Raw genomic sequence first — 26,191 nt, 5'->3', positions numbered from 1 at the left:
AGAAGGGTAAATTGGGACATGTAGGTAAGCATCTTTGATGTCCAGAGACACCATATAATCCCCTTCTTCCAGGTTTGCAATCACTGCTCTGAGTGACTCCATCTTGAATTTGAACCTCTGTATGTAAGTGTTCAAGGATTTTAGATTTAAAATTGGTCTCACCGAGCCGTCCGGCTTCGGTACCACAAACAGTGTGGAATAATACCCCTTTCCCTGTTGCAGGAGGGGTACCTTGATTATCACCTGCTGGGAATACAGCTTGTGAATGGCTTGCAATACCGCCTCCCTGTCTGAGGGAGACGTCGGTAAAGCAGACTTTAGGAAACGGCGAGGGGGAGACGTCTCGAATTCCAATTTGTACCCCTGAGATACCACCTGAAGGATCCAGGGGTCCACTTGCGAGTGGGTCCACTGCGCGCTGAACTTCTTGAGACGGGCCCCCACCGTGCCTGAGTCCGCTTGTATAGCCCCAGCGTCATGCTGAGGACTTTGCGGAGGCGGGAGAGGGCTTCTGTTCCTGGGAACTGGCTGTGTGCTGCAGCCTTTTTCCTCTCCCTCTGCCACGGGGCAGAAATGAGGAGCCTTTTGCCCGCTTGCCCTTATGGGGCCGAAAGGACTGCGCCTGATAATACGGCGTCTTCTTATGTTGAGAGGCTACCTGGGGTAAAAAATAAGAATTTACTTACCGATAATTCTATTTCTCGGAGTCCGTAGTGGATGCTGGGGTTCCTGAAAGGACCATGGGGGGATAGCGGCTCCGCAGGAGACAGGGCACAAAAAGTAAAGCTTTAGGATCAGGTGGTGTGCACTGGCTCCTCCCCCCATGACCCTCCTCCAAGCCAGTTAGGTACTGTGCCCGGACGAGCGTACACAATAAGGGAGGAATTTTGAATCCCGGGTAAGACTCATACCAGCCACACCAATCACACCGTACAACTTGTGATCTAAACCCAGTTAACAGTATGATAACAGCGGAGCCTCTAAAAAGATGGCTCACAACAATAATAACCCGATTTTTGTAACTATGTACAAGTATTGCAGATAATCCGCACTTGGGATGGGCGCCCAGCATCCACTACGGACTCCGAGAAATAGAATTATCGGTAAGTAAATTCTTATTTTCTCTATCGTCCTAGTGGATGCTGGGGTTCCTGAAAGGACCATGGGGATTATACCAAAGCTCCCAAACGGGCGGGAGAGTGCGGATGACTCTGCAGCACCGAATGAGAGAACTCCAGGTCCTCTTTTGCCAGGATATCAAATTTGTAGAATTTTACAAACGTGTTCTCCCCTGACCACGTAGCTGCTCGGCAGAGTTGTAATGCCGAGACCTCTCGGGCAGCCGCCCAAGATGAGCCCACCTTCCTTGTGGAATGGGCCTTAACCGATTTAGACTGTGGCAGGCCTGCCTCAGAATGTGCAAGTTGAATTGTGTTACAAATCCAACGAGCAATCGCCTGCTTAGAAGCAGGCGCACCCAACTTGTCGGGTGCATACAGTATAAACAGCGAGTCAGATTTTCTGACTCCAGCTGTCCTGGAACATATTTTCAGGGCCCTGACAACTCCTAGCAACTTGGAGTCCTCCAAGTCCCTAGTAGGTGCAAGGCACCACAATAAGCTGGTTCAGGTGAAACACTGACACCACCTTAGGGAGAGAACTGGGGACGAGTCCGCAGCTCTGCCCTGTCCGAATGGACAAACAGATATGGGCTTTTTTGAGAAAAAACCACCAATTTGACACTCGCCTGGTCCAGGCCAGGGCCAAGAGCATGGTCACTTTTTATGTGAGATGCTTCAAATCCACATATTTGACTGGTTTTAAACCAATGTGATTTGAGGAATCCCAGAACTACGTTGAGATCCCACAGTGCCACTGGAGGCACAAAAAAGGGGTTTGTATATGCAATACTCCCTTGACAAACTTCTGGACTTCAGGAACTGAAACCAATTCTTTCTGGAAGAAAATTTACAGGGCCGAATTTGAACCTTAATGGACCCCAATTTGAGGCCCATAGACACTCCTGTTTGCAGGAAATGCAGGAAACGACCGAGTTGAAATTTCTTTGTGGGGCCTTCCTGGCCTCACACCACGCAACATATTTTCGCCACACGTGGTGATAATGTTGTGCGGTCACCTCCTTTCTGGCTTTGACCAGGGTAGGAATGACCTCTTCCGGAATGCCTTTTTTCCCTTAGGATCCGGCTTTCCATCGCCATGCCGACAAACGCAGCTGCGGTAAGTCTTGGAACAGACATGGTACTTGCTGAAGCAAGTCCCTTCTTAGCGGCAGAGGCCATAAGACCTCTGTAAGCATCTCTTGAAGTTCCGGGTACCAAGTCTTTCTTGGCCAATCCGGAGCCATGAGTATAGTTCTTACTCCTCTACGTCTTATAATTCTCAGCCCCTTAGGTATGAGAAGCAGAGGAGGGAACACATACACCGACTGGTACACCCACGGTGTTACCAGAACGTCCACATCTATTGCCTGAGGGTCTCTTGACCTGGCGCAATACCTGTCCCGTTTTTTGTTCAGACGGGACGCCATCATGTCCACCTTTGGTATTTCCCAACGGTTTACAATCATGTGGAAAAAACTTCTCAATGAAATTTCCACTCTCCCGGGTGGAGGTCGTGCTGAGGAAGTCTGCTTCCCAGTTTCCATTCCCGGGATGAAAAACTGCTGACAGTGTTATCACATGATTTTCCGCCCAGCGAAAAGTCCTTGCAGTTTCTGCCATTGCCCTCCTGCTTCTTGTGTCGCCCTGTCTGTTTACGTGGGCGACTGCCGTGATGTTTTTCCCACTGGATCAATACCGGCTGACCTTGAAGCAGAGGTCTTGCTAAGCTTAGAGCATTATAAATTTACCCTTAGCTCCAGTATATTTATGTGGAGAAAAGTCTCCATACTTGATCACACTCCCTGGAAATTTTTTCCTTGTGTGACTGCTCCCCAGCCTCTCAGGCTGGGCTCCGTGGTTACCAGCATCCAATCCTGAATGCCGAATCTGCTGCCCTCTAGAAGATGAGCACTCTATAACCACCACAGGAGAGACACCCTTGTCCTTGGATATTGGGTTATCCGCTGATGCATCTGAAGATGCGATCCGGACCATTTGTCCAGCAGATCCCACTGAAAAGTTCTTACGTGAAATCTGCCGAATGGAATTGCTTCGTAGGAAGCCACCATTTTTACCAGGACCCTTGTGCAATGATGCACTGTTTTTAGGAGGTTCCTGACTTGCTCGGATAACTCCCTGGCTTTCTCTTCCGGGAGAAACACCTTTTTCTGGACTGTGTCCAGAATCATCCCTAGGCACAGCAGACGTGTCGTCGGGATCAGCTGCGATTTTGGAATATTTAGAATCCACCCGTGCTGATTGTAGCAGTATCCGAGATAGTGCTACTCCGACCTCCAACTGTTCCCTGGACTATGCCCCTATCAGGAGATCGTCCAAGTAAGGGATAATTAAGACGCCTTTTCTTCGAAGAAGAATCATCAATTCGGCCATTACCTTGGTAAAGACCCCAGGGTGCCGTGGACAATCCAAACGGCAGCGTCTGAAACTGATAGTGACAGTTCTGCACCACGAACCTGAGGTACCCTTAGTGAGAAGGGCAAATTTGGGACATAGAGGTAAGCATCCCTGATGTCCCGGGACACTATATAGTCCCCTTATTCCTGGTTCGTTATCACTGCTCTGAGTGACTTCATCTTAATTTGAACCTTTGTAAGTGTTCAAAAAAAAATGTTTAGAATAAGTCTCACCTAGCCTTCTGGCTTCAGTACCACAATATAGTGTGGAATAATACCCCTTTTCTGTAGTAGGAGGGGTAATTTAATTATCACCTGCTGGGAATACAGCTTGTGAATTTTTTCCCATACTACCTCCTTGTCGGAGGGAGACTTGGTAAAGCAGACTTCAGGAGCCTGCGAAGGGGAAACGTCTCGACATTCCCATCTGTACCCCCGGGATACTACTTGTAGGATCCAGGGGTCCTGTACGGTCTCAGCGCCATGCTGAGAACTTGTCAGACGCGGTGGAACGCTTCTGTTCCTGGGAATGGGCTGTGCTGCAGTCTTCTTCCCTTTCCTCTATCCCTGGGCAGATATGTTCTTATAGGGACGAGAGGACTGAGGCTGAAAAGACGGTGTCTTTTTCTGCAGAGATGTGACTTAGGGTAAAAAACGGTGGATTTTCCAGCAGTTGCCGTGACCACCAGGTCCGATGGACCGACCCCAAACAAGTCCTCTTCCTGTATACGGCCATACTGTGCCGTTTGGAATCTGCATCACCTGACCACTGTCGTGTCCATAACATCTTCTGGCAGTTATGGACATCGCGTTTATTCATGATGCCAGAGTGCAAATATCCCTCTGTGCATCTCGCATATATAGAAATGCTCTATAGTCAATAAAATACTGTCCCTGTCAAGGGTATCAATATTTTTAGTCAGGGAATCTGACCAAGCCACCCTAGCTCTGCACATCCAGGCTGAGGCGATCGCTGGCCGCAGTATAACACCAGTATGTGTGTATATACTTTTTATTATATTTTCCAGCCTTGTCAGCTGGTCCTTGAGGACGGCCCTATCTATAGATGGTACCGCCACTTGTTTTGATAAGCGTGTGAGCGCCTTATCCACCTTAAAGGGTGTTTCCCAACGCGCCCTAACTTCTGGCGGGAAAGGGTATACCGCCCATAATTTTCTATCGGGGGGAACCCACGCATCATCACACACTTTATTTAATTTATCTGATTCAGGAAAAACTATGGTAGTTTTTTCACATCCCACATAATACCCTCTTTTGTGGTACTTGTAGTATCAGAAATACGTAACACCTCCTTCATTGCCTTTAACGTGTGGCCCTAATAAGGAATACGTTTGTTTATTCACCGTCGACACTGGATTCAGTGTCCCTGTCTGTGTCTGTGTCGACCGACTAAAGTAAACGGGCGTTTTAAAAACCCTTGACGGTGTTTTTGAGACGTCTGGACCGTACTAATTGTTTGTCGGCCGTCTCATGTCGTCAACCGACCTTGCAGCGTGTTGACATTATCACGTAATTTCCTAAATAAGCCATCCATTCCGATGTCGACTCCCTAGAGAGTGACATCACCATTACAGGCAATTGCTCCGCCTCCTCACCAACATCGTCCTCCTACCTGTCGACACACACGTACCGACACACAGCACACACACAGGGAATGCTCTGATAGAGGACAGGACCCACTAGCCCTTTGGAGAGACAGAGGGAGAGTTTGCCAGCACACACCAAAAACGCTATAATTATATAGGGACAACCTTATATAAGTGTTTTCCCTTATAGCATCTTAATATATATATAAGCATATCGCCAAATTAGTGCCCCCCCTCTCTGTTTTAACCCTGTTTCTGTAGTGCAGTGCAGGGGAGAGCCTGGGAGCCTTCCCTCCAGCCTTTCTGTGAGGGAAAATGGCGCTGTGTGCTGAGGAGATAGGCCCCGCCCCTTTTTCGGCGGCCTCGTCTCCCGCTCTTAACGGATTCTGGCAGGGGTTAAATATCTCCATATAGCCTCCGGAGGCTATATGTGAGGTATTTTTAGCCAAAATAGGTATTCATTTGCCTCCCAGGGCGCCCCCCTCCCAGCGCCCTGCACCCTCAGTGACTGCCGTGTGAAGTGTGCTGAGAGGAAAATGGCGCACAGCTGCAGTGCTGTGCGCTACCTTTAGAAGACTGAGGAGTCTTCTGCCGCCGATTCTGGACCTCTTCTTACTTCAGCATCTGCAAGGGGGCCGGCGGCAAGGCTCCGGTGACCATCCAGGCTGTACCTGTGATCGTCCCTCTGGAGCTGATGTCCAGTAGCCAAGAAGCCAATCCATCCTGCACGCAGGTGAGTTCACTTCTTCTCCCCTAAGTCCCTCGTTGCAGTGATCCTGTTGCCAGCAGGACTCACTGTAAAATAAAAAACCTAAGCTAAACTTTCCTAAGCAGCTCTTTAGGAGAGCCACCTAGATTGCACCCTTCTCGGCCGGGCACAAAAATCTAACTGGCTTGGAGGAGGGTCATGGGGGGAGGAGCCAGTGCACACCACCTGATCCTAAAGCTTTACTTTTTGTGCCCTGTCTCCTGCGGAGCCGCTATCCCCCCATGGTCCTTTCAGGAACCCCAGCATCCACTAGGACGATAGAGAAATGTGGATTTTCCAGCAGTTGCCGTGGCTACCAGGTCTGATAGACCTACCCCAAATAACTCCTCCCCCTTATAAGGCAATACTTCCATGTGCCTTTTGGAATCCGCATCACCTGACCACTGCTGCGTCCATAACCCTCTTCTTGCAGAAATGGACAGCGCGCTAACTCTTGATGCCAGTCGGCAAATATCCCTCTGCGCATCACGCATATATAAAAATGCATCTTTTAAATGCTCTATAGTCAGTAATATACTGTCCCTATCTAGGGTATCAATATTTTCAGTCAGGGAATCCGACCATGCCACCCCATCACTGCACATCCAGGCTGAGGCGATTGCCGGTCGCAGTATAACACCCGTGTGAGTGTATATACATTTTAGGATATTCTCCTGCTTTCTGTCGGCAGGTTCCTTTAGGGCGGCCGTATCAGGAGAGGGTAGTGCCACCTGTTTAGACAAGCGTGTGAGCGCTTTATCCACCCTAGGGGGTGTTTCCCAACGTGCCCTATCCTCTGGCGGGAAAGGGTATGATGCCAATAACCTTTTAGGAATTATCAGTTTTTTATCGGGGGAAACCCACGCCTCATCACACACTTCATTTAATTCCTCGGATACAGGAAAAACTACAGGCAGTTTTTTCTCACCAAACATAATACCCTTTTTAGTGGTACTTGTATTATCAGAAATATGCAACACATTTTTCATTGCCTCAATCATGTAACGTGTGGCCCTACTGGAAGTCACACTTGTCTCATCATCGTCGACACTGGAGTCAGTATCCGTGTCTGTGTCTGCCATCTGAGGTAACGGGCGTTTTAGAGCCCCTGATGGCGTTTGAGACCCCTGGACAGGCACAAGCTGAGTAGCCGGCTGTCTCATATCGTCGACTGTCTTTCGTAAAGAGCTGATATTGTCACGCAATTCCTTCCATAAGCTCATCCACTCAGGTGTCGACTCCCTAGGGGGTGACAACTCTATTATAGGCAATTGCTCCGCCTCCATCTCATTTTCCTCCTCAAACATGTCGACACAATCGTACCGACACACCGCACACACACAGGGAATGCTCTGATAGAGGACAGGACCCCACTAGCCCTTTGGGGAGACAGAGGGAGAGTATGCCAGCACACACCAGAGCGCTATATATAGACAGGAATACCACTATATAACGTGCTTTTCCCTTTATAGCTGCTGTTATTATCAAAACTGCGCCAAATTAGTGCCCCCCCTCTCTTTTTTTACCCTTTTCTGTAGTGCAGGACTGCAGGGGAGAGTCAGGGAGACGTCCTTCCAGCGGAGCTGTGATGGAAAATGGCGCCCGTGTGCTGAGGAGATAGGCTCCGCCCCCTTCTCGGCGGCCTTTTCTCCCACTTTTTGGTGAATTCTGGCAGGGGTTAAAATACATCCATATAGCCCTGGGGGTTATATGTGGTGTATTTTCGCCAGCCAAGGTGTTTTACATTGCTGCTCAGGGCGCCCCCCCCTAGCGCCCTGCACCCTCAGTGACCGGAGTGTGAAGTGTGCCTGAGGAGCAATGGCGCACAGCTGCAGTGCTGTGCGCTACCTTGTTGAAGACTGATGTCTTCTGCCGCCGATTTTTCTGGACCTCTTCTTGCTTCTGGCTCTGTAAGGGGGCCGGCGGCGCGGCCCTGGGACCGGACTCCGAGGCTGGGCCTGTGTTCGGTCCCTCTGGAGCTAATGGTGTCCAGTAGCCTAAGAAGCCCAAGCTGGCTGCAAGCAGGCAGGTTCGCTTCTTCTCCCCTTAGTCCCTCGATGCAGTGAGCCTGTTGCCAGCAGGTCTCACTGAAAATAAAAAACCTAAAACTAAACTTTCACTAAGAAGCTCAGGAGAGCCCCTAGTGTGCACCCTTCTCGGCCGGGCACAAAAATCTAACTGAGGCTTGGAGGAGGGTCATAGGGGGAGGAGCCAGTGCACACCAGGTAGTCCTAAAGCTTTACTTTTGTGCCCAGTCTCCTGCGGAGCCGCTATTCCCCATGGTCCTTACGGAGTTCCCAGCATCCACTAGGACGTCAGAGAAACCCTGTAGAAACGCTGCCAGTGTGGGTATATGTATGTTGTGGTTTCAGCTCGCCCCTCACAGCGGAATACACAGCACACTGTATGCCTCTTAAGCAGGGGTGGGGAACCTTTTTTCTACCAAGGAGGAGCCGAGCGCCCGCAGGCTCTAAAGCCTGGAGCCGCAGCCTGCTTTTCAGCGCTGCGCTCCTACCCTTGTGCCGCCATTAGAGCCAGCGACCTGCTAACCGGGACGCTGGCCACCTACTCACCACTCTTCTTACTTCTGGCTCTGTTAGGGGTGGCGGCGTGCTGCGGGTCTGTACGCTCGCCGTGTTGGGGCTGCGAATAGGATCCTCAGGAGCTCAGTGTCCTGTCAGCGGCGGGGAATGGGACAATTAACCCTAGGGAGCTTGAGCACCCAGCCCCTCCTAAGTCCCACGAAGCAGGCAGTCTGGTGCCAGCCAGACCTGCCTGAAAACAACAAAAAAGAAAATAAATGAGAAAACTCTTCAGGAGCTTCCCAAGCATGACCGGCTCCTCCGGGCACATTTTCTAAACTGTGTCTGGTAGGAGGGGCATAGAGGGAGGAGCTAGCCCACACTATCAATTTCTTAAAGTGCCCATGGCTCCTAGTGGACCCGTCTATACCCCATGGTACTAATGTAGACCCCAATATCCTCTAGGACGTAAGAGAAAAATACTTTCTATCCCACAGAGTACAGAATATAACCAGCAGAGCGTAACGTTATACAATCTTGGCATTTAGATATAATCACAACGGAGTTAGCTCACTGGCCCCTTAGGACGCCAATATCTTGCAGTGTTCCTTCTCCACCGGGAGTTACTTTACCCGCGGTCCCCAAACACATCCACCGCTGGCTGTCAACTAGTCCAGAGTCTCCAAGTGCTACAGTGCAGCCAGATTTCTGCGCAGTCTTCCGCTCCCAATAACTGCCTTCCTGCTTCACAAATGCACAGTGACCAAGTCCACCAACGGTCTGGACAAGCCCCTTAAATGGAGCGTTGATGCCCATAAAACACGGCACTGACGTCCTATTCCCACCCCACTCCAGGTCTTAAACTGCGTTCTGAAGAGAATGCAGTTTAGGACCTTGCACATGCTTCATAGCGATTTTTGCACAATTGTGAAAGGGTCTAAATTAGGCCCTATGTTTCTGATGTTAAAGCAGCCTAAAATCCAAGACTGTGGCTTGCTGCACTGGGGGTGCTTTGTATACAGGGAGTAGCAACCACTTTTCTGGGCCTACAATCTAAAGCAACTAAAGGTGCATACACAATGTGAGATATCTCCGATTTTGACTTTGCATTTCCCATGAACTCCCCGCAGCCCTGTACCACCGATACGGACTATGTTTAATTGAGATTTTGACTAAGTGCCAATTTTGAATATACTATGTACTAGATTGTACACAATACAGTCAAGACTGACTTGCCTGCACAGTTTATCTTTTCTTGCGATACCGACCCCACGGGAGCGCGCATCTGTATCGCAAGCTGTGTACACACGGTGCAATTTGCACTAACTTTCCTTATGATTTTGACTATATAGTCAAAATTGTAAGGTTACATTGTACCGTGTATATGTACCTTAACAACAAGAACAGCCTAATATTATGAAAGCATAAGGAAAACACCACACACTACTCGATGGAAACAGCCACAATAATAATATGGATGCTGGAAAAGATGTACACTTTAAAAGGGAATACATATGGGAGACCGGCAGCGGCATCCTGTCAGCTGGAATCCCGGCTGTGAGGCAGCGAGCCCCCATGCGGGCTCACTGTGCTCGCCATGCTTCAGGCCCGGTGGCAAGCAGTTATATTCCTACTTGGGTGGTGTGGACCCACCACCGAAGTGGGAATACGGTTCTGCGGTCGGGATTGTGACCACCGGCATTTCACTGGCTGTCAGTATTCTGGCGTCGGAATCCTGAATGCCGGGATCCCAACAGCCAGTATATTAACTGCTTTCATGTCTAACATATATTGTATTTCAATCAACAATCCAGAATACAAGTGGTTAACTGGGCAGTATGGATGGTGTAATGGTTATCATTACTGCCTTGCAGCACTGAAGTCATGGGTTCGATTCTCACTATGGCCCTGTGTGGAGTTTGTATATTCTCCCTGTACTTGCGAGGGTTTCCTCCGGGCATTCCGGTTTCCTCCCACAATCCAAAAATATACTGGTAGGTTAACTGGTTCCCAAGAAAATTAACCCTAGCGTGAATGTGTCTGCCTGTACATGTGATAGGGAATATAGAGTGTAAGCTCCACTGGGGCAGGGACTGATATGAATGAGCAAATATTTGCAGTAAAGCTCTGTGGAATATGTGTGCGCTATATAAATAACTGGTAATAAATAATAAGGAACCCTGCTACAGAGCGTGCAATCACTACTGTCCTCTACATTGAGTTATAACTCAGCGTAGAGAGCATAAGAAAAGGGACTTTTCAAAAGCATTAAGAAAAAATAAGATTTTACTCACCGGTAAATCTATTTCTCGTAGTCCGTAGTGGATGCTGGGACTCCGTAAGGACCATGGGGAATAGCGGCTACGCAGGAGACTGGGCACAACTAAAGAGAGCTTTAGGACTACCTGGTGTGCACTGGCTCCTCCCACTATGACCCTCCTCCAGACCTCAGTTAGGATACTGTGCCCGGAAGAGCTGACACAATAAGGAAGGATTTTGAATCCCGGGTAAGACTCATACCAGCCACACCAATCACACCGTATAACTCGTGATACTATACCAAGTTAACAGTATGAAATATAACTGAGCCCCTCAACAGATGGCTCAACAATAACCCTTTAGTTAGGCAATAACTATATACAAGTATTGCAGACAATCCGCACTTGGGATGGGCGCCCAGCATCCACTACGGACTACGAGAAATAGATTTACCGGTGAGTAAAATCTTATTTTCTCTGACGTCCTAAGTGGATGCTGGGACTCCGTAAGGACCATGGGGATTATACCAAAGCTCCCAAACGGGCGGGAGAGTGCGGATGACTCTGCAGCACCGAATGAGCAAACTCTAGGTCCTCCTCAGCCAGGGTATCAAACTTGTAGACTCTTGCAAAAGTGTTTGAACCCGACCAAGTAACAGCTCGGCAAATTTGTAAAGCCGAGACCCCTCGGGCAGCCGCCCAAGAAGAGCCCACTTTCCTCGTGGAATGGGCTTTTACAGATTTAGGGTGCGGCAGTCCAGCCGCAGAATGTGCAAGTTGAATCGTGCTACAGATCTAGCGAGCAATAGTCTGCTTAGAAGCAGGAGCACCCAGCTTGTTGGGTGCATACAGGATAAATAGCGAGTCAGTTTTCCTGACTCCAGCCGTCCTGGAAACATATAATTTTCAGGGCCCTGACTACGTCCAGTAATTTGGAATCCTCCAAGTCCCAAGTAGCCGCAGGCACCACAATAGGTTGGTTCACATGAAAAACTGATACCACCTTAGGAAGGAATTGGGAACGAGTCCTCAATTCCGCCCTATCCATATAAAAAAATTAGATAAGGGCTTTTGCATGATAAAGCCGCTAATTCTGATACACGCCTGGCCGACGCCAAGGCCAACAGCATGACCACTTTCCACGTGAGGTATTGTAGCTCCACGGATTTAAGTGGCTCAACCCAATGCGACTTCAGGAAATCCAACACCACGTTGAGATCCCACGGTGCCACTGGAGGCACAAACGGGGGCTGACTATGCAGCACTCCCTTAACAAAAGTCTGAACTTCAGGCAGTGAAGTCAGTTCTATTTTGGAAGAAAATCGATAGAGCCGAAATCTGGACCTTAAAGGAACCCAATTTTAGGCCCATAGTCACCCCTGACTGTAGGAAGTGCAGAAATCGACCTAGCTGAAATTCCTCCGTTGGGGCCTTCCTGGCCTCACAGCACGCAACATATTCCCGCCATATGCGGTGATAATGGTTTGCGTTCACTTCTTTCCTAGCATTAATTAGCGTAGGAATAACTTCCTCCGGAATGCCCTTTTCCTTCAGGATCCGGCGATCAACCGCCATGCCGTCAAACGCAGCCGCGGTACGTCTTGGAACAGACAGGCCCCCTGCTGCAGCAGGTCCTGTCTGAGCGGCAGAGGCCACGGGTCCTCTGAGATCATTTCTTGGAGTTCTGGGTACCAAGCTCTTCTTGGCCAATCCGGAACAATGAGTATAGTTCTTACTCCTCTCCTTCTTATAATTCTCATTACCCTGGGAATGAGAGGCAGAGAAGGGAACACATACACCGACTGGTACACCCACGGTGTTACCAGAGCGTCCACAGCTATCGCCTGAGGGTCCCTTGACCTGGCGCAATATCTTTTTAGCTTTTTGTTGAGGCGGGACGCCATCATGTCCACCTGTGGCCTTTCCCAACAGTGTACAATCATTTGGAAGACTTCTGGATGAAGTCCCCACTCTCCCGGGTGGAGGTCGTGTCTTCTGAGAAAGTCTGCTTCCCAGTTATCCACTCCGGGAATGAACACTGCTGACAGTGCTAACACATGATTTTCCACCCATCGGAGAATCCTCGTGGCTTCTGCCATCGCCATCCTGCTTCTTGTGCCGCCCTGTCGGTTTACATGAGCGACCGCCGTGATGTTGTCTGACTGGATCAGCACCGGCCGGTGTTGAAGCAGGGTCTAGCCTGACTTAGGGGATTGTAAATGGCCCTTAGTTCCAGAATATTTTTGTGTAGGGAAGTCTCCTGACTTTTCCATAGTCCTTGGAAGTTTCTTCCCTGTGTGACCGCCCCCCAGCCTCGAAGGCTGGCATCCGTGGTCACCAGGACCCAGTCCTGTATGCCGAATCTGCGGCCCTCTAGAAGATGAGCACTCTGCAGCCACCACAACAGCAACACCCTGGCCCTTGGAGACAGGGTTATCCGCCGATGCATCTGAAGATGCGACCCGGACCACTTGTCCAACAGATCCCACTGGAAGATCCTTGCATGGGACCTGGCGAATGGAATTTCTTTGTAAGAAGCTACCATCTTTCCCAGGGCTCGCGTGCATTGATGCACCGACACCTGTATTTGTATTAGGAGGTCTCTGTCTAGAGACGACAACTCCTTGGACTTCTCCTTCGGGAGAAACCCTTTTTTCTTGTTCTGTGTCCAGAACCATACCCAGGAACAGTAGACGCGTCGTAGGAACCAGCTGCGACTTTGGAATATCCAGAATCCAGCCGTGCTGTTGTAGCACTTCCCGAGATAGTGCTACTCCGACGAACAACTGCACCCTGTACCTCGCCTTTATAAGGAGATCGTCCAAGTACGGGATAATTATTTCGCCCATTACCTTGGTAAATATCCTCGGTGCCGGGGACAGACCAACGGCAACGTCTGGAATTGGTAATGACAATCCTGGTGAGGAGGGTAAATAGGGACATGCAGGTAAGCATCCTTGATGTCCAGTGATACCATGAAATTCTCCAGGCTTGCAATAATCGCCCTGAGCGATTCCATATTGAACTTGAACCTTCGTATATAAGTGTTCAAGGATTTCAATTTTAGAATGGGTCTCACCGAACCGTCTGGTTTCGGTACCACAAACATTTTGGAATAGTAACCCCGGCCTTGTTGAAGGAGGGGTACCTTGATTTCACCTGCTGGAAGTACAGCTTGTGAATTGCCGCCAGTACTACCTCCCTTTCTCCGAGGGCAGCAGGCAAGGCTGATGTGAGGTAACGGCGAGGGGGAGTCGCCTCGAACTCCAGCTTGTATCCCTGTGATACTATTTGCAGAACCTAGGGATCCACCTGTGGGCAAGCCCACTGGTCCCTGAAGTTCCCGAGACGCGCCCCCACCGCACCTGTCTCCACCTGTGGAGCCCCAGCGTCATGCGGTGGACTCAGAGGAAGCGGGGGAAGATTTTTGATCCTGGGAACTGGCTGTCTGGTGCAGCTTTTTCCTTCTTCCCTTGTCTCTGTGCAGAAAGGAAGCGCCTTTGACCCGCTTGCTTTCTGAAGCCGAAAGGACTGTACCTGAAAATACGGTGCTTTCTTAGGCTGTGAGGAAACCTGAGGTAAATTTTTTTCTTCCCAGCTGTTGCTGTGGATACGAGGTCCCAGAGACCATCCCCAAACAATTCCTCACCCTTATAAGGCAGAATCTTCATGTGCCTTTTAAAGTCAGCATCACCTGTCCACTGCCGGGTCTCTAATACCCTCCTGGCAGAATGGACATTGCATTAATTCTGGATGCCAGTCGGCAAATATCCCTCTGTGCATCCCTCATATATAAGACGACGTCTTTAAAATGCTCTATGTTAGCAAAATATTATCCCTGTCTAGGGTATTAATATTATCTGACAGGGTATCAGACCACGCTGCAGCAGCACTATTCATGCTGAGGCAATTGCAGGTCTCAGTATAGAACCTGAGTGTGTATATACAGACTTCAGGATAGCCTCCTGCTTTTTATCAGCAGGCTCCTTCAAAGTGGCCGTATCCTAAGACGGCAGTGCCACCTTTTTTGACAAACGTGTGAGCGCCTTATCCACCCTAGGGGATATCTCCCAACGTGACCTATCCCCTGGCGGGAAAGGGTACGCCAGCAGTAACTTTTTAGAAATGACCAGTTTCTTATCGGGGGAACCCACGCTTCTTTACACACTTCATTCACTCATCTGATGGGGGAACAAAACACTGGCTGCTTTTTCTCCCCAAACATAAAACCCCTTTTATGTGGTACTTGGGTTAATGTCAGAAATGTGTAACACTTTTTTTATTGCCGAGATCATGCAACGGATGTTCCTAGTGGATTGTGTATATGTCTCAACCTCGTCGACACTGGAGTCAGACTCCGTGTCGACATCTGTGTCTGCCATCTGAGGTAACGGGCGTTTTTTTGAGCCCCTGATGGCCTTTGAGACGCCTGGGCAGGCGCGGGCTGAGAAGCCGGCTGTCCCACAGCTGTTACGTCATCCAGCCATTTATGTAAGGAGTTGACATTGTCGGTTAATACCTTCCACCTATCCATCCACTCTGGTGTCGGCCCCACAGGGGGCGACATCCCATTTATCGGCCTCTGCTCTGCCTCCACGTAACCTTCCTCATCCAACATGTCGACACAGCCGTACCGACACACCGCACACACACAGGGAATGCTCCGACTGAGGACAGGACCCCACAAAGTCCTTTGGGGAGACAGAGAGAGAGTATGCCAGCACACACCAGAGCGCTATATAATGCAGGGATTAACACTATAACAGAGTGATTTTTCCCCCAATAGCTGCTTGTATACACATATTGCGCCTAAATTTGGTGCCCCCCCTCTCTTTTTAACCCTTTGAGCCTGAAAACTACAGGGGAGAGCCTGGGGAGCTGTCTTCCAGCTGCACTGTGAAGAAAAAATAGCGCCAGTGTGCTGAGGGAGATAGCACCGCCCCTTTTTCGGCTGACTTTTCTCCCGCTTTTTTCATGGATTCTGGCAGGAGTAATTTATCACATATATAGCCCTGGGACTATATATTGTGATGATTTGCCAGCCAAGGTGTTTATATTGCCTTCAGGGCGCCCCCCTCCCCCAGCGCCCTGCACCCATCAGTGACCGGAGTGTGAGGTGTGCATGAGGAGCAATGGCGCACAGCTGCAGTGCTGTGCGCTACCTTGTTGAAGTCTTCTGCCGCCGATTTTCCGGAACACTTCTTGCTTCTGGCTCTGTAAGGGGGCCGGCGGCGCGGCTCCGGGACCGAACATCGAGGTCGGGTCCTGTGGTCGATCCCTCTGGAGCTAATGGTGTCCAGTAGCCTAAGAAGCCCAAGCTACCACCAGTTAGGTAGGTTCGCTTCTTCTCCCCTTAGTCCCTCGCTGCAGTGAGTCTGTTGCCAGCAGATCTCACTGTAAAATAAAAAACCTAAAATATACTTTCTTTCTAGGAGCTCAGGAGAGCCCCTAGTGTGCATCCAGCTCAGCCGGGCACAAGATTCTAACTGAGGTCTGGAGGAGGGTCATAGTGGGAGGAGCCAGTGCACACCAGGTAGTCCTAAAGCTTTCTTTAGTTGTGCCCAGTCTCCTGCGGAGCCGCTATTCCCCATGGTCCTTACGGAGTCCCAGCATCCACTTAGGACGTCAGAGAAACAATATTTACTTAAAAGGGCACTTTCCTTTACAGGAACACTATGTACAGTCCAGTAATGGGGTGTGATTACCACCTTTACACCAGCTTTCTGCAGCTGCCATGCCCCAATAACGTAACACGCTGCATTAATAATGTAATACATATCACTTGCCAGGCCCCCAAGGAATTGTACTGTGAGAGAATTACTGCCTCCTCAATTGGGAAGAGAAGGCAAATAATGAAACTGAACTTAACTATGAACTGTACTAGTCTTTACTAACAATACCATGGGAAAAGGTTACAAGAACATCTTTATACATTTAGTCCTCAACAATTACATTAGGCTGTGCTGGAATTCCAGCGAGTATGCCCGTATTTTTAAAGTGGGAATCATTTACAAGGCAAAACCAACCACGCATCTTGCAAACTAATACATAAGTCCCATAGTCCCTTTAAGGCTAATCGTAGCAAACACAGGATTGGTTTCATTTTGTCTTTGATCCAAATCAAACAGAAATTAGCTGAAACGTAAACAAATTAACTCCTTCAGTACACACAGCAGCACAGCTGGAGACACCATGACTGAGATCCATTTGTCTTGTTGCATGTATTCCATTTCAGTCACTACTTGAATTTTTATTCATAAACAACGAATTTCAGAGAAGCATACAGTGCTGTGGTTTATAATGTCCTCTGCTATAAGGGCTATTTTACTCTACGTATGACCAGCAATATATTACTTTTTCGCTGAAGCCTGCATGTGCCCCTTGTATTGTAAAGTCTGCTAACAACAGTGCTGGCAAGGAATTACTTTTCCACTCAAAGAAAATGGAGGTTTGTTATAAAGATCACTAAAAGAAACTAAGTTGTTACCTCAATTTTTCTCATTACTAGAAGTCCATCAACGACTTTACCTGAAGAAAGAAAGATGAGCACAATCAATCCTCAATATTAGGGACTATCTCATTCAGACAGCAATAGGGTAAAGCTGGTCATCAACTGGCTAATACAGTCACCTGGCCCTCAAAAGGCCATATCTTTGTCAGCTGTGGGCAACACACAGATCTGAATGATCAAGATGTTCAGCAATTAAGCTGAATGGAACTTGCAGGGTAATGTAGCCCATTACTTCTTCACTCTCACTGATCTACTCAGACTTCATTTGATTTATCAATGATTTACAATAAAGTTTTCATTTAGCCCCTTAAAAAGGGTGATATCCAATTAGCTGCAGTGAACTACTGCAGCTAATGGATTCCCCTGGGACTATCCAATTTACCCCCTTAAGTCGGAATGTTGCTTTGCGGCAGAATCCCCCATAAGCAGCCCCAGGAGACCTGTTTTTGGCGATAACACATGGGATCGGGAACCTATGCCGGATAACGGGTTATTTACTGCAGGTAAAAACAGGCTGTAATTGGATAGCCCGATAGTATTATCGGCTCTAAAGTACATTGTTACAGAGTGGTAAATCAATATGATACTGCCTTAAACCTTCTCCATTCAATGCAAGTATCCTGATCACCGCATCAATGCCACAAAAGATAGAAATGAGCGTGTTTGTCAGCTTCTCCACACAGTTTGGTGATGTGACTACAACAGATGCATTGTAATTTGTAGCTCTTTAGTTACAGTAAGAGGCTTTGTTAACAGATGTTGGAATTGTTTGTGTTGTCTGAGCTATTGTGTAACCCAATACTCACCAAAAACCACATGCTTTCCATCCAGCCAATCACACTTGGAACAAGTGATAAAAAACTGGCAGCCATTCGTTCCAGGTCCACTGTTGGCCTGCAGAGGAATACAGAGGGCATGTTTACACAAGCATTCAATGCAGAGAAATTAGCAAACAAGATAGCAGAACTGAGGTTATAGGATTATGTGATAGTGTGCCATAATGTCAGGCCTGAAGTGCTTGCAGTGCAGTGGTATGTATGCAGCTGTATGCATGAGATCAACATTAGCTCAGTGTGTATAGTAGGTATCTGAAGACAGCAGTTGATTGCTTTCATTCAACCAACCCAGTAGTTGCTCTGGGAGAAGAAAGAGAACCGCCTGCTGTGAGCCAAAATAATGTTCTCTCTGTTGATTTAACTATTGTCTGAAAGTATTTAGCATAAGGCAGCAGTAAAGTAATTCAATTTTTCATCCAGACCACATTATTAGAATTCATATTTGAACTTAAAATTTTGGATGCAGAACTTGAGTAATTTAAAATACATTATATATAAATGTTTATAGGTTTTGTAATGAAAATAGGAATATATTTATGATGAAGCAGTCATCCTATTTAGTGGTTTGGGACAGCTAATTAAGCAGCATGCACCATAGCAGACTGCACCTGAAACAAAACACACTAATTTTATATATCTGAGACCTAGTATAAATAAAATACAGGTTGAGTCTCCCTTATCCAAAATGCTTGGGACCAGAGGTACTTTGGATATGGGATTTTTCCGTATTTTGGAATAATTGCATACCATAATGAGATATCATGGTGATGGGACCTAAATCTAAGCACAGAATGCATTTATGTTACATATACACCTTATACACACAGCCTGAAGGTCATTTTAGCCAATATTTTTTATAACTTTGTGCATTAAACAAAGTGTGTCTACATTCACACAATTCATTTATGTTTCATATACACCTTATACACACAGCCTGAAGGTAATTTAATACAATATTTTTAATAACTTTGTGTATTAAACAAAGTTTGTGTACATTGAGACATCAAAAAACAAAGGTTTCACTATTTCACTGTCACTCAAAAAAGTCCGTATTTCGGAATATTCCGTATTTCGGAATATATGGATATGGGATACTCAACCTGTACCACAAAAGATGGCAAATGCAAACTGTTATAGCAAGGTCAATTTTATGAAGTTAGGTTATGATCCCTTTTTTTCCATCTGAGGAGATAAGGGATGAGGACAGGAATAGCAATGAAGAAGAAATTCCCTGTGTGTCCATAAAGGGTGTCTGATGAGGATAGATGTGTAGGAAAGTGCCGATTATAACACTACTCATTTTGTAAGACATGACCTGAGCAATAGAGGTTAGAAGGGTGAGGGCCTGGGGGGTTAATTCAGAGCTGTTAACAAACCAAAAAACTTAGCAATTGTGTAAAACCATGTTCACTGCAGGTGGGGCAGATGTAATATTTGCAGAGAGAGTCAGATTTGGGTGGGGTGTGTTCAAAATGAAATTTAATTTGCAGTGTAAAAATAAAAGCAGCCAGTATTTACCATGCACAGAAAGAATATAACCCATCTAAATCTCTCTGCTCATGTTACATCTGCCTCACCTGTAGTGAAAATAGGATTTTGGTACTTACCAGGTAAATCCTTTTCTTTGAATCCATAGGGGGCACTGGAGTACTCTTGGGATATGGACGGTGATAGCAAGGACTGGGCACTGAATATTCAAATTTCAGTAACTCTCCTCCCCTCCATACTCCCAGAATACCTCAGTGTTTTTTTCCTGAGGCGAACAGGATAGAGAGGATGAACAATGGAGAATTACCTATAACATTATAACGTAACGGACAACAATAAAGTTGACACATAACGTAACTGACAACTAACCAGTTGACACCATAACCGATAAATCGGTGAGAATGTGTTACCATAAGATCCACTGAACTTACCACAACCAGGTAAAACTGCTCTGGGTGGGCGTCCAGTGCCCCCTATGGATTCAAAGAAAAGGATTTACCTGGTAAGTACCAAAATCCTATTTTCTTTTTCATCCACTAGGGGTCACTGGAGTACTCTTGGGACGTACCAAAGCTTCCCCTGTGGGCGGGAGTGCTGTTTGGCACCAGTAACACTAAGCGGCCAAAGCTATATGCTGATGCCGCAAACGTATCAAACTTGTAAAAGCGCACAAACGTGTGCACTGATGAGCATGTAGCCGCACGGCAAAGCTGCGTCGTAGAAGCTCCACGACCAGCTGCCCATGAAGTTCCCACAGAACGTGTGGAATGAGCTGTTACTGATGTAGGCGGCTGTAACCTAGCATGAAGGTAAGCCTGACATATGGTCAGTTTTATCCATCTGAATAAGGTCTGCTTAGAAGCTGGCCAACCCATCTTGGCAGCATGATAGAGAACAAACAACGTATCCGTCTTACGAACTGTAGACGTTAGGGATACCTAAACGCGTAATGCGCGTACCACATCCAAAGTTCCCGAATTACCTGTTCACACAGAAACTACCATTGGTTGATTGATGTGAAAAAGATGACACTACCCTTGGCAATAAAACGGAATTCGTCCGAAGTTCCGCTCTGTCATCATGAAACCCCAAAAACGGTGGCTTGCATGACAAGGCACCCAAATCTGAAACACGCCTTTCCGAAGCTAAAGGTGCATACACACGGAGAGATTTTGGCTATGAGAGATTTTGACTAACTTTTCCCTTGAACTGGCAGTAGGAGATTTTGACTAACTTTACCAGAGATTTTGTCTAACTATGCAAGAGATTTTGGCTATGGGAGATTTTGACTATCTCATTTAAATAAGGGGATGAGTGTCATATATAGGATGAATTTACAGGGTGGCTGGTATTTAAATAGCTAAAAGTAAAAAAAAAAATTTGCGTGGGGTCCCCCCTCCTATGTAAAACCAGCCTCGGGCTCTTTGAGCCAGTCCTGGTTGTTAAAATACAGAGGAAAAAATGAGTAGGGATCCCCCATATTTAGACAACCAGCACCGGGCTCTGCGTCCGGTCCTGGTTTAAAAAATACGGGGGACAAAAGACATAGCGGTCCCCCGTATTTCCCAAACCAGCACCGGGCTCCACTAGCCAGGGAGATAATGCCACAGCCGGGGGACACTTTTATATTGGTCCCTGCGGCCGTGCCATTACCCCCCCCAACTAGTCACCCCTGGCCGGGGTACACTGGAGTGAGGACCCCTTAAATCAAGGGGTCCCCCCCTCCAGCCACCCAAGGGCCAGGGGTGAAGCCCGAGGCTGTCCTCCCCATCCGTGGGCCGGTGGATGGGAGGCTGATAGCCTTTCAATAGTAATATTGTTCTTTACAGGAGGCCTATAGGTCCCAGCAAGCCTGCCCCAGCATGCTGGCACTTGGAGAACCACAAGTGCCAGCATGCCCGGACATAAAGGGCCCGCTGGCACCTGTAGTCCACCTGTAAAGAAAATATAAAAAAAAAAACACAACACATTCTTTTAAAAATCCTTTATTAAACTGGGTCTTCACCTGGGGGCGGCGGCCTTTAAGCTCTTTTGCATGGCCGCCGCCTTCCCAGGGCTTCCGGCGTCTTCACCTGGGGGGGCGCCACCTCCCCAGGGCTTCTGGGGTCTTGCTCCGGCGTCTTCACCTGGTGGGCGGCGGCTGCTAAGCTCTTTTGCATAGCCGCCGCCCATCCAGGACTTCCACGGCGTCTTCAGGAGCTCTTCTCCGCTCCTCCTCCGCCGTCGGACTGAAAGCCGCTGCCTCGCGCTGACTTATATAAGTCAGCGGGAGGGGGCGGGGCGATGACGCGGCGAGCCGTGATTGGCTCGCGGCGGCCATCTTGAATTTCAAAAATGACGCTGAGGCGCCATTTTTGAAACTGGTACCGCTCCGCTGCCAAACTCTGCAAGAGAAAGGTAAATTTCCGCCACCCGCACCGCCGCCGCCCGCACCACCGCCTCAACCCGCCGCCGCCCACACCGCCACCGCAACCCGCCGCCGCCCGCACCGCGGCCACAACCCGCCGCCGCCCACACCGCCACCCGCACCGCCGCCACCACCCGCCGCCGCCCGCACCACCGCCGCCGGCAACATCGCTATCGCTGGGAAAAATCGCTGGCCTCTAGCGATTTTAACTAACTTTCCCAGCGACATAGCCAAAATTGACTTGCCTGCACTGACTATTTTTCCCAGCGATAGCGACCTGGCGGGGACGCGCATCGCTATCGCTGCCTGTGTACACACGGAGCGATCTGCACTAACTTTCTGAGCGATTTTGACTATATAGTCAAAATCGCTCAGTTATATCGCTCCGTGTGTATGCACCTTAAGCCTAGAAGAAAAATTGTTTTCCAAGTGAGAAACTTAATATCCACTTGCTGTAAGGGTTCAAAATATGACAACTGTAAGAAATCTAAAACCAGATTCAAGTCCCATGGCGCTGTAGGTGGAATGAATGGAGGCTGTACTTGGAGGACACCTTGCAGAAAGGTGTGTACAGACGGCAATAGAGCCAATCGTCTTTGAAAGTAAATTGACAAAGCAGAGACCTGCACCTTTAGTGTAGATAAACGCAGTCCTCCATCTAACCCCGTCTGTAGAAATAACAAAAGACGGGATAACTTGAAAGATGATGTCGGAAACTTCCGAGCTTCACACCAACCTATACAGGCACGCCAAATTCTGTAATAATGAGCTGCCGTAACTGGCTTCCTAGCATGTAACATGGTTGGTATAACCGATTCTGGAATGCCCTCTCTTCTTTAGAGGGCGGTCTCCACAGCCACCCCGTCAAACGCAGCCGCGCTAAATCGGGGTAAAGGAACGGACCCTGTTGTAACAAGTCCGGACGTAGTGGGATCGGCCAAGGATCGTCTGCGAATAATCCGCGGAGATCCGAGATACCAAGCTCTCCGAGGCCAATGAGGCGCCACTAGTATGACTGTGGCGGACTCTCTTTTGATCCGTTTTAGCAACAGAGGGAGCAGCGGAAACGGTGGAAACAGATACACGAGGCTGTACGGCCACGCGATTGTGAGAGCATCCACCGCCACTGCCTTTGGATCTCTTGTCCTGAACACATACTGGGGCGTTTGGTGATTGTGGCGAGATGCCATCAGGTCCACTTGAGGGTAAACCCACCTTTGGACCAACATGTGAAACCCTTCTGGATTTAATGCCCATTTTCCTGGATGAAAATCCAGACGACTGAGATAATCCGCCTCCCAGTTGTCCACTCCCGGAATGAACACTGCCGACAATATCACTTGGTGATGCTCGGGCCAAATGAGGATTCGAGCTACTTCCCGCATTACCATGTGGCTTCTCGTTCCTCTTTGTTTGTTAATGTACGCGACCGCCGGCGCGTTGTCTGACTGCACCTGGACAGTCTGAGACCGGAGCATGTGCACTACTTGTTGTAGCCCATTGTAAATTACCTGGAGTTCCAGGACATTTAGAGACAGCAATCTTTCGTGATCTGTCCAGAGACCCTGGAGCTGACAATTTTGAACCACAGCTCCCCAACCTCTAAGACTCGCGTCCGTCGTTAGAATTATCCAATTCCAGGCGTTGAACCGTTTCCCTGCGGTTAGATTGTGTACTTTGAGCCACCAGAGTAGAGATACTCTGGTCCGTGGCGACAACCTCACTCTGTGGTGAATCTGCAGATGCGAGCCCGACCACTGTGCGAGCACATCCAGTTGAAAAGGACGCGAGTGAAATCTTCCGACCTGAAGCGCTTCGAAAGCCACCACCATTGTGCCTAAGAGGCGAATGCACAAATGTACCGAGACTGTGCGTGGCTTGAGCACTAATTGTACCAGATGACGAATAATCCGTACTTTCTGTTCTGGTAGGTAAATTCTTTGATTTACCGTATCGAGAATCATACCTAGGAATTGAAGTCGTTGAGACGGAATTAGATGTGATTTCTTGAAGTTGACAATCCAACCGTGCTGAACTAGTACATTGTACGTTAACAACGCATGTTGGAGGAGCATCTGTTGAGACGGAGCTTTGATGAGCAGATCGTCCAAGTACGGAACTATTATCACTCCCAAGGATCTGAGATGAGCTATCATCACAGACATCACTTTGGTGAATACCCGAGTCACTGACGAGAGGCCAAACGGTAGAGCCTGAAACTGGTAATGGTTCTGCCGTATCGCAAAACGCAAGAATCTCTGATGAGGTGGCCAAATCGGAATGTGTAAGTACGCATCCTTGAGATCCAGCGCAATCCTGAATTCCTGTGGCTCTAAACCTGCAATTACTGAGCGCAGAGATTCCAACTTGAATCTGTAGTAAGTGACGTACTGAATGAGACCCTGTAAGTTCAATATTGGCCTGACCGAGCCATCCGGCTTTGGTGGCACAAACAGACTGGAATAATAACCCTGACCTTGTTGGTGTACAGGGACCGGAATCAAAACTGCGGAATCCAGCAGAGACTGAATGGCAATTTGCAGAACCGCCCTCTTGTCGTCCGACACAGGCAGTCCTGTCTTGAAAAACCTCAGTGGCGGGAGACAGTCGAACTGTATTTTGTAACCTTTTTACATTAAATTGCGGATCCACCCATCTGTGGATGTCTGGAACCACGCCAAATGGAACGTCTGAAGGCGTCTGGAGATCCGAGAACGTCTGGAGACCCGAGATGGCTGGGAGCCCGTCATGCCACTGGCTTGTTGATGGTCTTCGCGTCCTGACGACTGTTAGTGGTTTGTTGAAACCACGTCCTCTACCACGTCTACCATGTGTGGTTGTTCCTGTATCACGGCCTTGATAAGGCTGAGGTCTAAAGGATTGGAACGCTGGTTCAGAGTATTACCGTCTAGGTACCACAGAAATCCATATGTCCACTTCAGGACCAAACAATTTCTCGCCAGCGTAAGGTAACTTTTCTATACCTCGTTTAACCTCTGCCTCCGTCTGCCAAGAACGCAGCCAGAGGGCACGTCGTGCCACATGATCATCTTTCTGTAGGCTGACATGAGCTGTGTTCCACGCAACTATAGACTTATTCTCCCAAATTCCCCCTAAAGTAGGTCTAAGCAACACCCCGGCTGCTGTATACATTGACTTTAGTATAGCTTCTAGCTTACACTCTGACGGGTCTTTAAGCGTAGTAGCAGATGGAATGGGTAACTGTGAAAGTTAGGTCTAAGCAACACCCCGGCTGCTGTATACATTGACTTTAGTATAGCTTCTAGCTTACACTCTGACAGGTCTTTAAGCGTAGTAGCAGATGGAATGGGTAACTGTGAAAGTTTTAACACCAGCGAATCCACAGCCGGTGGATTTTCCCATTCATAGACTCTGGTTTATTATGAGAATCTGAATAAGGAAAACACTGAAGATCTCTGTTGTTTAGCAAATAACACTTCATTTGAAATAGGTTCTTCAGTCTGTACAATCTAGAACCTGACGTACTGCCCTGATGAGATCATCACTGGCGGGGCTAATAGTACCCTCACTATCTGGCTACTGGCACACCTCACCCTCCTCATATTCTTCTTGCAATATGAGGTATGGCATTGAATCGTCATAACTATTTTTCGGAATAGAACTAGACTTTTGTGCAAAGTGCTGGACGACTCCTGAGCCCCTACTGGTATCCCAGGAGGCATTGTCCTAGCCTCAGATCTCGCCGTCTCACGTTCCTTACCTGCCGTGGCCATTTTTGATTGTAAACCCGACATAACATCCTCCAGCCTTGGTATGGAGGCTGAGGGGAAGGGAACATATTTGTTGTATTTACAAACATATTGTGTCACACACGCACAGACGTTGCAGTTAAGCTGCCTTTGAGTTAGCATTAGCCTGACTCATTATGTACAGATACAGACAAGTAGACAAAGATAACAAGTCCCACGACTCAGTAAATGTTACTAAAGTGTATATAAGCCTGAAGTGCAGTGCACATGGGCTACACTACATGAACCTGATCTGTGCAAAATTCCTAGTAACATCCATGCTCCATCCGATGGCCGAGTGTAGTAGGACAGCAACTTCCTGAAAAAAGAAGCAGGAAGTAGAGTTAAAATGGCGTCCTGCCATGTGCTTAATATATACAAAAATATATATATATATCTACATCCAGTATATATATATATATATATATATATATATATACACACACACATATACATATATATATATCCAAATACACAAGCATACATACCCATTTAAAGCTATATGCAAT

At 48.0% G+C, this 26,191-nt stretch overlaps 1 protein-coding gene across 2 annotated transcripts in view; it reads right to left on the bottom strand.

Moving 5' to 3' along the window:
- The window catches only part of PPIH (peptidylprolyl isomerase H), a 305,388-nt gene that overhangs the window by 21,402 nt on the left and 257,795 nt on the right, over positions 1 to 26,191 (bottom strand). For both annotated transcript variants that reach the window (XM_063941659.1, XM_063941658.1), the window contains 2 exons: positions 17,988 to 18,075; positions 17,158 to 17,198 (listed from right to left, as the gene is read on the bottom strand). In XM_063941659.1, coding sequence (XP_063797729.1) covers positions 17,158 to 17,198; positions 17,988 to 18,075 — 129 coding nt within the window. The remainder of the gene's footprint in view (positions 1 to 17,157; positions 17,199 to 17,987; positions 18,076 to 26,191) is intronic.

Source organism: Pseudophryne corroboree, chromosome 10 (genome assembly GCF_028390025.1).
Source record: "Pseudophryne corroboree isolate aPseCor3 chromosome 10, aPseCor3.hap2, whole genome shotgun sequence".
Taxonomy (NCBI): domain Eukaryota; kingdom Metazoa; phylum Chordata; class Amphibia; order Anura; family Myobatrachidae; genus Pseudophryne; species Pseudophryne corroboree.
Note: the sequence above shows the minus strand (reverse complement) of the source record. Positions and strands in the feature narration are given on the sequence as shown.